This window comes from Micromys minutus, assembly GCF_963924665.1.
Source record: "Micromys minutus genome assembly, chromosome: 6".
In the NCBI taxonomy this organism is placed as follows: Eukaryota; Metazoa; Chordata; class Mammalia; order Rodentia; family Muridae; genus Micromys; species Micromys minutus.
Window position 1 is genome coordinate 25164838 of NC_137975.1, and position 13368 is coordinate 25178205.

The 13368-nt window shown below is 51.0% G+C and overlaps 1 protein-coding gene across 1 annotated transcript; it reads left to right on the top strand.

Moving 5' to 3' along the window:
- Positions 1 to 1291: 1291 nt before the first annotated feature.
- REN (renin) lies at positions 1292 to 10579 on the top strand (the record flags this gene model as incomplete). Its single annotated transcript, XM_080918328.1, has 9 exons — positions 1292 to 1383; positions 4130 to 4280; positions 4788 to 4911; positions 5489 to 5607; positions 6345 to 6541; positions 8319 to 8438; positions 9437 to 9581; positions 9806 to 9904; positions 10418 to 10579. 9 exons carry the CDS (start codon positions 1292 to 1294, stop codon positions 10577 to 10579), a joined length of 1209 nt encoding a protein of 402 aa, XP_080774454.1.
- Positions 10580 to 13368: the final 2789 nt, after the last annotated feature.

The window sequence follows — 13368 nt, forward strand, 5'->3', positions numbered from 1 at the left end:
TATTCAAGACATCTCCTTTGGGGGCATTCTCAAAAGTACTTTTCTGTTCCTAGATAACTGAAAATTCTCAGGGGCCTCACATTTGGGAGGGTGTTGTCACTGAGGTAAAGACACGTTTCTTAATGCACAGCTAGAAACCAAGACCAGTTTATCCCATTGTCATTGCTACCCAGAGCCAAAGCAGTCAGGACACAGTCTTAGAACACTGGTACATCTGAGCTAGGGCTGCCCTTGGGGTCCACTCAGTGTCACTCAGCGAATTCTTGGTAGAACCTAGGGCTCTCCCGTGCTCCTCGCCAGTCACTGGCTCTTGCATTGGATAAGCAGCAAACTCCACTGTGGCCAAGAGGCACACGCACACACATCACTTAGTTGTAAAGAGATGGAGGTGACACCCTGGTGGTCACACCTCTCAAAGGGTGAGAGGCCACAACAGAAGACCATCCATGGTAGTCAAAGTCTACCTTGTGGAACTGGTGACCCATTTGAGTGGTTCCTGGGAAATAAGCAGGAAGAAGGGCAGAATGGGCACTTTATGGAGAATAAGAAGAGCCAGCCTGAGACCTAGGGTCAGGGGTACTCAGATAGCCCTGCCAGGCTTCTGAGGGGGTACAGAGAGGAAGGAAGGTGACAAAAAGGAAGGTCTAAGGGAGTGAAGGACCAGTGGAAGGGGGTGAACTGGAAACCAGTAGCCCTTGAGACCCGGGTTCTTTGAGAGCTATCCTCTGTCCACCATCACTAACCCCAGGAAGGGACACCCCACCCCACTCCCTGATGCCAGAGGTTAGATGGCATGTTACTTTTCCCACTAGACATCAGCCAAAATGAATCACCCATGATCAAGATGAAAGACTGGGGGAGCCTAGGAGGAACCAGCCAGGGGTAATGGGAAGGTTGATATAGAAGATGCAGGCTCAAGGGCACATATAGGTGGTGGGGCCTGAGCTGGAGGTTCAAAGCCAGGGTCTATGCTGTTTGTACCCTGACCTCATGCTTGAACAGCACGGTTTCTCATCAGGCTCTGTCTAAGCTGGAGGTTGCAGGGTCAGGCCAAACAGGGACTCCAGTGTCATTGGGCTTAGCCATGTTTCCCACACTCCACCCCAGCCACTCTGTTCTACATCTGGGTCCTGCTTATCCCCCCACCCACCTAGCTTGGTCTCATGGGATAGGATTTATGAGGACTGCCCTGCCATGGGCTCTAGGGTAATAAATCAGAGCAGAGCCTGCGGGTGCATATAAAAGGCAGCTCAGGGGCTACACAGCTCTTAGAAAGCTTTGGCTGAACCGGATGGGCAGGAGAAAGATGCCTCTCTGGGCACTCTTGTTGCTGTGGGGCTCTTGTAGCTTCAGTCTCCAGACAGACACAGCTACCTTTGGACGGTAACTTGGACAGAGAAGGGGTGGCAGGGTGCGGGAACTGGTATCTTCCTAATGCTCTCAGCTTTCAATATGTGGCGTCATCTAATCAGTATGGCCTGTCAATCACGACAGTACGGTCTCATTCTGATGATCTGAGTGACGAACCCAAAGATATACAGTCATAATTAATTAGGTCTGGAAGGGTTCTCTTTAGAGTCCCATCCAGAAGATGGAGAACTCAGAGGTTAGAACATCTCTGGTCCTTAAGCTCATGCTGTGATGACTGGGGGTGGGGTGGGGGGGAGGACTTGTGCATGCTAACACTCCTGGGCAAGTTAGTTGAGGCTCCTCTAGAGTTTTCAAGGGTTAAATTCTACTTCACTAGCAACAGATGAAGCTAAGCAGCAAGCTAAGCTTGCCAATCCTCCGTGCGCCATTTTAAAACAGGATGATAACGGCGCCTGCTTCTCGGGCTGCTTTGAAGATGTAATGAGATGATACATGGAGATTCATGGATGCTGTGCTGGGAATGGTGTAAGAAGCCATGGTCCCAGCCTGGATTATCAGAGTGTAATCAAGGGAAGGCTCCTGGCAGCCCCATGCAGGGAGTTCTGGGGCTGTGGGAACAAGGTTTTTTGAGACAGGAGCAGGAAAGAAGCAAGACTAGGAGAAGGCTCACCCCAAAACAATCTGGTGACGGAGATGAGGAAGGCCTGAAAGATCCGTGGCAGTAAGAGCTGTGAATCTGCTTGGTGTTTAGGAATTGGTGGGTTGTTTTCTTCCTAAATTGAGTCTTCAGACTTTAGTACCCATTTAGCAGGTGAGGATACTAGAGATGTCCTCAAGAAAGGTCTTAGGGCCTCCCTGGTCTTTGTTTCCAAAGTCCCGCCCCTTGCTCTCAGGTTTGCAGAGAGACTGCTGCTTTTAGAGTGTGCTAAGAGGACTTCCTAGCACCCTACCCCAGGATAAAGGAAGTAAATGCATGCAGGGGGAGAGTGCCAGCAGCCAGAGGGCAGTGGGGCTCTGTGCTACCTGCTCCGTGTAAAGTGTTTTGCAGGTCACCTTGAGAGGCTGAGCAATGGGCTTTCTTCTCAAGGTCACTGCACACACACAAAGTCTAGCCTCCAAGCTGACGGCAGCCTGCTTAGCCTGAGCTGTGTTTAGGCAAGACAGTCATCAAGACGCCAGAGGGTAGAGAGGCTAGAGAATACTCAGAATCACGCAGCACGCCCTCAGCACCCAGCAGCTCTATTCCCCGTAAGCTAGGCTTGTGGAGATCGCTCAGGAGAAACAGACCCATGGGCTGACATCCTTGGTGAGAGCATCTCGATATGGGCTCTGGTTGTGCCTCGAAGGACTAAAGATCCAGGAGAGGAATAGAAGGGGATTTTATGTTTATTTTCTTTTGGGATTGAGCCTCATTATGGAGGATGGAACTCACTATGCAGACCAGGCTGGCCTCAGACTCACAGAGATCAGTCTTCCTCTGCCTCCTCTGCCTCCTGTGTGCTGAGATTGAAGGCGTGTACCACCACACCACAGAGGGGTTTTCTAAAAGAGAAAGGGCCTGTAAAGTACAGAAAAGCACTGGCCTTTTCAGGAAATGGTGGAGAATAGACCTTTTTGGGTCTATATTCCCTTCTCCTCCTTCGTAGAATGGGAAAATTAAAAAACACCCATCTGGTGGGACGCTGGGGTCAGGTAAAATAAGAGTGAAAATACTTGTAAGCCGTGATAGGAGTAAGCTGTTCCTGCCGGAGATTACACAGATAGGTGTGAAATATGGGTAAAGCGGGAAGGGGAGGGCATGGAGTGCCCGGAGGAAGGTTAGGGCTCCTGCTGGAGAAGACAGAAGGCTCTCTGGATGTCTGGGAAAGCCCTGGCCCAGGGCTGGCAAAACAGTCTTCACGCCTGTCTGGCCCTGGCAGCCCTGGGTAGAAAAGACAGACAGACAGACAGACAGATTGTCTCAGTTTGGTCTTTCTGAGTCATCTTCATTCTGATGAACCTCCAGTGTCTCAGCTGGAAAACAGGGAGCTCGCCGTGAGTGGTTTGTATGAGGACCCATGCCAGGCAGCTGGTCTGAAGGCAGGAGCAGCTCAGGAGGCTGCTGTTCAAAATTAAGTCTCTTGAATGTCCCCAGTCAATGATGATTGGAGGACAACTGAGGTGAGGTAAGGGGCCCGGGATTCAGGCCCAAGACGTATCAATCCCCAGGTAAGGCACATGGGCAATCTATAGACACTGGTCTATCTGAGCGAGGCTGGATTCAGTGGGTACGTACCACCCGGCTCTGTGATGCCCCACCACCAGGTCCTTACAGCCTGCTGTGGGCATTTGCTACCACCTACAGGCCACCCATGGTACTGCCTTCCCTGTCAATCAGGAGATGGCAAGAAGCAGTATAGACCGCTATGTTTCTATCCAAAACAGTGAGGCACAGAGTAGGTGTTCAACACATGATGATCATGCTGATGGTGGTGGTGGTGGTGAGGATGGATGGATGGATGGATGGAAGGACGGACGGACAGACGGACAAACTGCCTTATCTAACTAAAATAAGATAGGGAATTATTTAGTGCCAGAATAAGTGACTCCAAGAGGCTTGTACATTCTTCTGCAGAAGCCCCAGGGCATAAGAAGTGATTCATAATTGCAGGGGAGAAGGTTAGTGATAGACGTACCAAAAAGCAAGGCAACACCTGGGCTCTGCCGATGTTGGAGTACTACATGACTCTCGTGTTTTTCTTCCTCTACCCTGGAGCAGAATCTTGCTCAAGAAAATGCCCTCTGTCCGGGAAATCCTGGAGGAGCGAGGGGTGGACATGACCAGGCTCAGTGCTGAATGGAGCGCATTCACCGAGAGGTCTTCTTTTAGCAATGTCACCTCCCCTGTGGTCCTCACCAACTACTTAGATGTGAGTCCTGGATCATCTGCTATTTCCTTTCCTCTCTGGGACTAGCAGGCCCCACTCCTTCCATACCATGTCTGACTGAGAGCCAAAGAACACCTGAGCACTCTCTAGAACTCCTATGTCCAGCCGAGGAGTCTGGTGGGGAGGGACTTTGTGATTGTTTTGTTGTTTGTTTGTTTTTGAGACAGGGTCTCACCGTGTAGCCCTGTCTGTCCTGGAACTCACTATGCAGACCAGACTGACCTCAAACTCAGAGAGTTCTACTGACCTCCGCCTCCCAGGTGCTGGGATTAAAGGCATGTGATATCATGCCCAACTATTTTAACTGCTTTTATTAGGCTTTCGTGTCCCCAGTGAGTCTCCTGTATCTCAGGACAGTTGAGGACAATGCAGAGTTCTTACATCTTGGCAAAAAGAAAGCTAAGAGTCAAGAAGGGGACCAGGCAAGGCTCCCAAACCCGAGCCCCTCCTGCGAGCCTTGGGTCCCCACTTTCCTTCTATCCCTCACAGACCCAATACTATGGTGAGATCGGCATTGGCACCCCACCCCAGATCTTCAAAGTCATCTTTGACACGGGCTCAGCCAATCTCTGGGTGCCCTCCACCAAGTGCGGCCCCCTCTACACTGCTTGTGGTAAGTCAAGCCTCATGCCTCTCCCCCAGCTCTGCCTGCTGCACCTATGAACTGCTTTCCCTCAGCTCCACGCCACTGACCCAAGGAAGGGAGGGAAGTGTCCCTCATCTTTCTGAATTGGCAACCAAGGTGAATAAGCGAGCTTTGGGAAGTGCCCGGGCTCCTGGAAGGCTATTTGTCAGTGTCCCAAGAATTCAGACGGGAACAAAGCTGTACACCCATTCCAAGTCTTGAGGCTTTTCCAAAGACAGCCATAGTCAATGCCCTCTTGCTAAGTACTTAACTCTGTCCAGAATCCTCTTTGGCACCATATCAGTGTTATCAATGACTTTAGAATTCTCTGAAACAAATGTCTCAGAAGCATAAGCACATAAGACAAAACCAAGAAGAACCATCCTTGACTGATATACATTTTTCCCCAAGCTGGAGACTCAAGAAATTATACACACACACACACACACACACACACACACACACACACCTTCAGCCATACCATGTTCATCACCTGTTCTGGCTCCAAGCCTTCTATGTAGATGAAAAACTCATGTGCTGATTGGAACCTGTGTCCCTCTGTTAGGGATTCACAGCCTCTATGACTCCTCAGAATCCTCCAGCTACATGGAGAATGGGACCGAATTCACCATCCACTATGGATCAGGGAAGGTCAAAGGTTTCCTTAGCCAGGATGTGGTAACTGTAAGTAGGATCACCCCTATTTACACCCATGGGGCCCATGTGGTGGGGGACAGGGATCCTCTAGTTTCCCCTGGGGAGTTGAAGAGCAACTTCCTTGTCATTCTTTAGCTGAAGCTCGGGAAGCCAGCGTTGCAGTAGAGCAAACCGCTGACACTGATGGACAAGGCTTTGCATCTAACTTGCATGTGGGTGTGCCTAAGCCCCAGCTTCCTTCTTAGTAACCTGCCAGACTTTGCTAGTTGAGCCGGTGCTCAGAGTACTGAGATTAGGGATCAGGGTTTGTCAGGACAGTTTTGCTTTCTTTCAGTCAGTGTCTAAGCCTTTCCTGGGCTCTCTCAGACCTGCTATGCCAGCGATGAGGGAAAGATAGAGAGGTCCAGAGGAAATCAGTGCGAGCCTTTCCCTCTCACCATACCCATGGAAGCTGGGGGAGGGGCAGAAAAGAAAGCCCTGGTTATGATGAGGAAATCCTAGGGCCAACATAAAAGCAACTCTGGGAAGATGCAGATCACCCGTCTGGCAGGACCACTTTCTCAGTCTTTATGGCTCTAGTCACCCCCATCTTTCTGGCCCCCAAGCATTGGTGTTGAGACAGGTTGTGCACATTTGGCAAGAGAGTCTTACCTTAACTGCTGTATAAAACCCGTGTATCCCTGGGGCCCCTGGTGTGAAAGCCAGAACAGATCCCAGCCAAGGTTGGGTAGTAACCTCTGTCCCTTGTGTTTCTTCTCTCACAGGTGGGTGGAATCATTGTGACACAGACCTTTGGAGAGGTCACCGAGCTGCCTTTGATACCCTTCATGCTGGCCAAGTTTGATGGGGTTCTGGGCATGGGCTTTCCTGCTCAGGCTGTGGATGGGGTCACCCCTGTCTTTGACCACATTCTCTCCCAGAGGGTGCTGAAGGAGGAAGTGTTTTCTGTCTACTACAGCAGGTGGGCCTTTGACTCCAAGGCCAAGGGCAGGGAGGGACAGAGAGCTGGGAGAATGGCAAAAATCCAGTCCAGGATTTACATGCTTCTGATTAGGTGGTCCTCAATCCATATCTGGAACCACACTAGCCAATTAAAATGAGTGGAAGTCAAACATTCGGTCCTCGGGGACTGGCCACACAGACACCGCCAGCTTCATGCCTTTGTTGGCGCCTTTGTTTATCTGTTCTCTCATTGATCCGCTCTGTGCTCTGTTACCACGGGCTGTGCTAGGCTCCAGGGGTGCATAGTCAACTAGACAGTCCCTGCCCTCCATCACTGAGCTTACTGCCCAGCAGGGGAGACGAGAAACACAGCACAATGCATGCCATTCTGAAGCTGCAGATGGTTTTCAACATAGGCCAGGATTCTGGGTAGTTCAGCCTTGGAGAAGCCGCAGTCAGTGCCCCAGCGGGGCTGGGATCTGCTGCCGGTGGCTAGGTTTAGAGAGACGGTCTGAGCTGGAGGGAAAATCATCATGGGTAAGAATAGAGACCAGGGGTGGTGAGAGAAGGGAGGAGTAGACTAGAACAATCTCAGAGGAAGCAGGAACCCCTGGATCATGACTCCGGCGACTTCTGCACAAAGAGAGGCATCAAGCAAATGACTGCAAGCCAGTGCTGTTGGGACTGTGTTTCAAAGAGACCAGAAAAACAAAGTGGCTAAGAGTGGAAGTAGATGTCAGAAAGGGGAGTTTGTCCCCAAAATGTGGGCTGCTCTAAAAAAAAAATTCAACCGGGAAGAAGATGTGGGGCAGGGTGTGGGATGGGATCCAGAGAGAAACGGGGAAAGGGAGGAGGGTGTTCTAAACGCTAGAGAATTCTAAACGCTAGAGAATACTTGGAGGATGCTGTGCGTGGAATAGCCGTGGAATAGATGTGGAGAGCACATGCACAGGGTTCAGGAGCACGGAAGGGATGAGGATCCAGCACGGGGCCCTCTTCCCTTCCCTTGGGCTCTTACACAGAACATGTACAACCTACGTACCCTACACACATGTGCACATACACGTGTGCGTGTTGTGAATTCTAAGAAACTCCTTCATATACACATGAGTGTCTTAAAAGCCAGTCGAAAGCAGGCCTGGGCTGAGGTAGCATCACATACCTCAGAGGAAAGGGAGAACAGTCAGCTTTGGCTGGGAACGAGAGCCTGGCTCCAGCCATCGGGTGTCCACCAAGGTCTCACCATTTGGTGACTCAGTTGCCTGGAGGGTAAAAATTAACCTCTACCTTTTAGTGACAGGGTTGCTGAATCTTGCCTACGAAGAAGGTCTCCCCTCTGTGTCCCTCTTTGCCTCAGCAGAAATCTTAAGGAGAAAGGAGCCCCATGTTGCCCCCAAACTTCAATACTTCCCAGACCCTTTCCCCAGAATCACCCCCACCACCCTCACTCACTCCACTCATTGGACCCAACTCCACTCAATGTCTTCTTCTTCCTAGAGTCTGCCACACACACCCGAGAAAGTGATTTTCCACGTGCTTGCATCTGTCCTGTGTGCTTGAACTAGACGGTTTTCTGGGGGCAGGCAGACAAGCCTAGAAATACTTCTGTTACATTTAGGAAGGGGCCAGCTTTGGGAGAAGCAATAGGGTCTGTGTGTCTCCTGATGACAGCTTACAGCCGTTCCACTAAACCTCTCATCTGCCCCAAAGCCCTCTGCCCTACCCTGCACCAGACTCAACTTTCCCTCAGCCCCAGTCCCTGCTGTGTCTCTAAGCTCTGCTCATCTTTCCCTTAGGGAGTCCCACCTGCTGGGGGGCGAAGTGGTGCTGGGCGGCAGCGACCCACAGCATTACGAAGGCAATTTTCACTATGTGAGCATCAGCAAGACTGGATCCTGGCAGATCACCATGAAGGGGTCAGCCATCGTAACCGTCCCCACCATCCAAACTGATGTCATTGTGTGACCGGTCAGGGGCGGGATGGGGATGGGATGAGGGGAGCAGTCCTTAAGGCACAGCCACCATCTGCTCTCTGCTTGCTCTGTCCAGGATAGGGACATGAGGATTTGAGGGTGGCAGGGAGGAGACTCGGGGGAACAGAAACAGAGTCTGGAGGTTACCATGTTGATGGCAAGGAACAGACAGTACCTTTCCTTAGTGTCTCAGCTGTCCTTCAGGTTCACTGGCAGACCACTTGTATGGCCGCCTATCACTACCCTAAACTGGGAACATCATGGGGGGGGGCAGTGTGTGTGTGTGTGTGTGTGTGTGTGTGTGTGTGTGTGTGTGTTTGTCTGTGTCTGTGTGTGTCTGTATATGTCTGTGTGTCTGTCTGTGTGTCTATATGTGTGTCTGTGTGTGACTGTGTGTCTGTGTGTGTGTCTATGTGTGTGTGTGTCTATGTGTGTGTCTGTGTGTCTGTGTGTGACTGTGTGTCTGTGTCTGTTTGTGTGTCTGTGTGTGTGTATCTGTGTGTGTCTGTGTGACTATGTGTGTCTCTGTGTGTGAGTGTCTCTGTGTGTGTCTGTCTGTCTCTCTCTGTGTGTGTGTCTGTGTGTGTGTCTGTGTGTGTGTGTGTCTATGTGTGTGTCTGTGTGTCTGTGTGTGACTGTGTGACTGTGTGTCTGTGTCTGTGTGTGTGTCTGTGTGTGTATCTGTGTGTGTCTGTGTGACTATGTGTGTCTCTGTGTGTGAGTGTCTCTGTGTGTGTCTGTCTGTCTCTGTGTGTGTCTCTGTGTGTGTGTGTGTCTGTGTGTGTGTCTGTGTGTGACTATGTGTCTGTGTGTGTGTGTGTGTCTGTATGTGTCTGTGTATTTGTGTGTGTCTGAGTGTGTGTGTGTATGTCTGTGTGTCTGGCAGCTTCTACCTACCTGCCTTGTCTGTCTGCCTACCTGTCTAACTGAAGCCTCTGCAGGCTCTCTGTGGGGTCTTCCACCTTGCTGTGTGAAGAGGGCTGTATGGTGGTGGTGGACACTGGTACATCCTATATCTCGGGCCCTACGAACTCCCTGAAGTTGATCATGCAAGCCCTTGGAGCCAAGGAAAAGAGAGAAAATGATGTAAGAGAGCTGGGTAGTGGTGGTGGTGGTAGTGGTGGTGGTGGTAGTGGTGAGGGTGGCACAGACCTGCACTGGGTCCGAAACAAAACTTTCTCCTCTTCACCTCTGCCACTCCCTGAATATATGACATGTCTCCATAGAAGGTGACCAAGGACTGTGCCCAAGACTCTCTGGCACAGGGATCTCCGGCTAGACACTGACAACAGCTCTCTTTACTCCCCCAGTATGTTGTGAACTGTAGCCAGGTGCCCGCTCTCCCTGACATCTCCTTCTACCTGGGAGGCAGGGCCTACACGCTCAGCAGTGTGGACTACGTGCTGCAGGTGAGTCTGTGAGAAGGAGCAGGGCCACTGAAGGGGAACAAGGTGTAATGTACAGATCTCCTAGAAGACTCGTGGCTGATGAATGCGGCTCATGTCATCTGGAGAATTTTTAGTAATACCCAGGACACATGCCTCGCCTAACAGATCAGAATTTCTGCAACGAGCACCCGGGGATCGGAGTCTTAAAGACGCCCTGGTAGATTCCATTACGGAGCTATGATGTGACTCAGCGATAACCCTCTCCCTCTTTCCATTTCTGAGTGGCCCTCTTTCTAGCCCTTTGCCCTTTACATGCTCCCTGGCTTAGAGGAGCTAAGTAAGCCTGTAAGCAAGGGGTAGACACATCACTTGCCTGATACATACTACATTGCTTGCCTGCCTGCCCCAAGAAGACTGGGGTTTAGGGTAGGAGAATGTAGGAGAGGGGGCACGCACTGAATATAGGTGCCCCCCTCTGGTGGTGGGAAGGGGTGGTGTGGCAGGCAATAGAGCAAGCCCCCTGCTTCTTGCCAGTATCCCTACAGGAATGATGACCTGTGCACACTGGCTCTCCAAGGCCTGGACATCCCACCACCCACTGGGCCTGTCTGGGTCCTGGGTGCCACCTTCATCCGCAAGTTCTATACAGAGTTCGATCGGCATAACAATCGCATTGGGTTTGCCTTGGCCCGCTAAGGCCCTCTGCTGCCCAGTGACCCTAGTTTTAGGCCAAGCCAAAGCTGGCACTCCTGGGGGCCATTTTTTCTGGCTTTGCCCTCAACAAAGGGACACTGGACAAGGAGCCCCCGATCGGTGACTGCCCCTGCACCTGCATTCACCCTTCCCTGCTTTGAGGAGAAACAGAATAAAGACTTCTGGTTGACAGCCTGTTTTGGATGAGTTCTTCTGAGTTTGGAGAAGGAGAGAGAGCTGCATGGTCAGATATGGAGAAGAAGACTAAGAGAGATGAGGCCGGAGATGTAGCTTTGTTAGTAAAGTGCTTACTTTTCAAGTGTGAGGACCTGCGTTTGAGCCCCAGAACCCACATTTACCAAAAAAAAAAAAAAAAAAAAAAAAAAAAAAAAAAAGGCAGCGTGGTGGCAGGTGTTTTAATCCTGGCAGGCGGGTGGTAGAGACATGTAGAGACAGCAGGTCCCTGGAGTTTGATACATTAGGAATGATGACTGAAGTTGTCCTTTGACCTACACATACACACACAGAGAGAGAGGCAGAGAGACACAGAAAAACACAGAGAGACATATAGAGAAAGAGAAAGACAGAGACAGAGAGATGGATTAGAGGGAGAATGTGACAAAATAGAACCCTTCCACTCCACACATACACAAATGGTTTTTTTTAAGGTTTATTTATTTATTATATACAAGTACATTGTAGCTGTCTTCAGACACACCGGAAGAGGGCATCAGATCCCATTACAGATGGTTATGAGCCACCATGTGGTTGCTGGGAATTGAACTCAGGACCTCTGGAAGAACAGTCAATGTTCTTAGCCTCTGAGCCATCCCTCCAGCCCCAGGTTCCTGTCTTGATTGTTGAGTTCCTGTCTTGACTTCCTTGAATGATGAACTGTGATGTGGAAGGGTAAGTCAAACAGACCCTTTCCTGACCAAGTTGCTTCGGTCCCCAGGCTCCAGGCTGAGCAACCCAATATACAAATCCCTGGAAAACTTTGGTTAGCAAACTCTGCATACTCCATATGTCCCTGTCCCTTATGACCATTTACAGAGGCAATCTAAGTCGTCACCACGCAAGAACATGGAATGTCAGACATCCAACACTCCTACCTCACAGGTGAAAAACACATAGAGATAGAAAGGCCAATTTGCCCAAGATAACTCAATGAACAATCAAGCGAGGGGAAAAGCTGTCCTAGAACCCAGCCCAGATGACTCAGCTCCTGGGGAGGGGGAGTCTCACCTCAATCCCATATGAGCAGTGCTGGCACAGGGACTGAGCTCCGGACACCTTGCTTGGGGTCAGGTGCACGCACGGGCTAAGTTCCACAGGCTTGTTCAGCCTGCTTTCTCATGGAAGCCAGGACCACCAGCCCAGGGATGGCACCACTCACAATGAGCTGGTGGAGCTTAGGCGGAGGGTTCTTTTCCCACTCCTCCCTCAGACTGCCCATGAAGCGTGTATAGCTTAGGGGGGTGAGAAAGCAGAATCTATGTGATCTATGTGTGGGTTCTTATCCCTCTTTGGACCAAAAAAAAAAAAAAAAAAAAAAGTACCGAGTGTCCCAACCAAGCCCCTGATTTCAGTCTCCTAAGGTTAAAGACCCAGGTCCTCTCTGGGGTGATATTTGTATAGAGACAGCTGCTTGTAGGCTGCTGGCACAGAGCTGAGGAGGAGACGGGCTCGGACTCCCACCAATTATGTTCCCTTGTGCTGCAAGGTTTGCTTTGCCTATTGCAAAAGAAAGAGCTGGAGGCAATGTCCTCCCCAGGTCTGGCATCCTGGGACTTCATGACCTCAAGTAGGTGGTCCCTCCCCTATCATCTGCTGCAATGTCCAGTGCAGTGGCACAGGGTTGTTTGTCCGATTGTTAAGATTAAAGTTACACGAAATGTCACACTGGCCACATTTCAAGGGCTGAGTAGCCACGTGGTGCTAGCGGCCCCAGTAAGAGGGGGACCAGCATAGAAAGAAACTGTACCAGAAGACTTGGGTGTTGAGCAGCAAGAACCAAAAAGGCCTCCTGGTGGAAAGGTTCCTGAATAAATCGGGACAACTTGGGGACACAGAAACACATCCATTTTGTAGGCATTTTTCAAGTGGGGCAGTGTGAGGTGGTGAGAAATGAAGTCCCAGAGGCAAGTCCAGGTTTCTCTGTGCTAGAGGGCTGGCAGCTAACCAACCGGTCTTGCCCTGGAAGTGACCAGAGGAACATATAGCTAAGGGAGGGGCTTCCCAAAGGCCTCTTTTCTGTGTCTTCTCCTCACTGTGAGTCTGCCAGGGACTTATCCCCTCCCCTAGGATCTGTGTCACTCTACATGCGCTTAGGTCCCTAGGTTGTACTTTTGATCGCCTCTTTGCTCAACAAAGCACTGGACTCCAGGCACCTGTACAACTATCTGCCCACATGCAGCCCAACCTTCCCTCCAGAGTCCAGAGCTTTGGCAAGGCAATGCCCACACTATAAGAGCATCCGATCTCCACATTCAAGGATGAGGTTGGGACAAAGACAAGCTCTCTCCGCCTTAGCCCCAACCCTTACCCTAGACTACCCGGAAAGAGCTGGTAAAGAGCTGTGGGCTCCAATGGGAAACTGGTCAACCAGCACTAGGATGCCCCCGAGCAAGGATCTGGGGTGGGGCCTGTGAGGCTCCGCCCTTTGCGTCATTGGGGCGGGGCATCACCCTCACCCAAAGCTCCAGGTAGTCACCGACCGGGCAGCTGGAGATGGCCGGCTGCATTAGCCCGGAGGTGGGGGCGGGGCGGGCAAGGGGCGTTGCTGCGGCCCA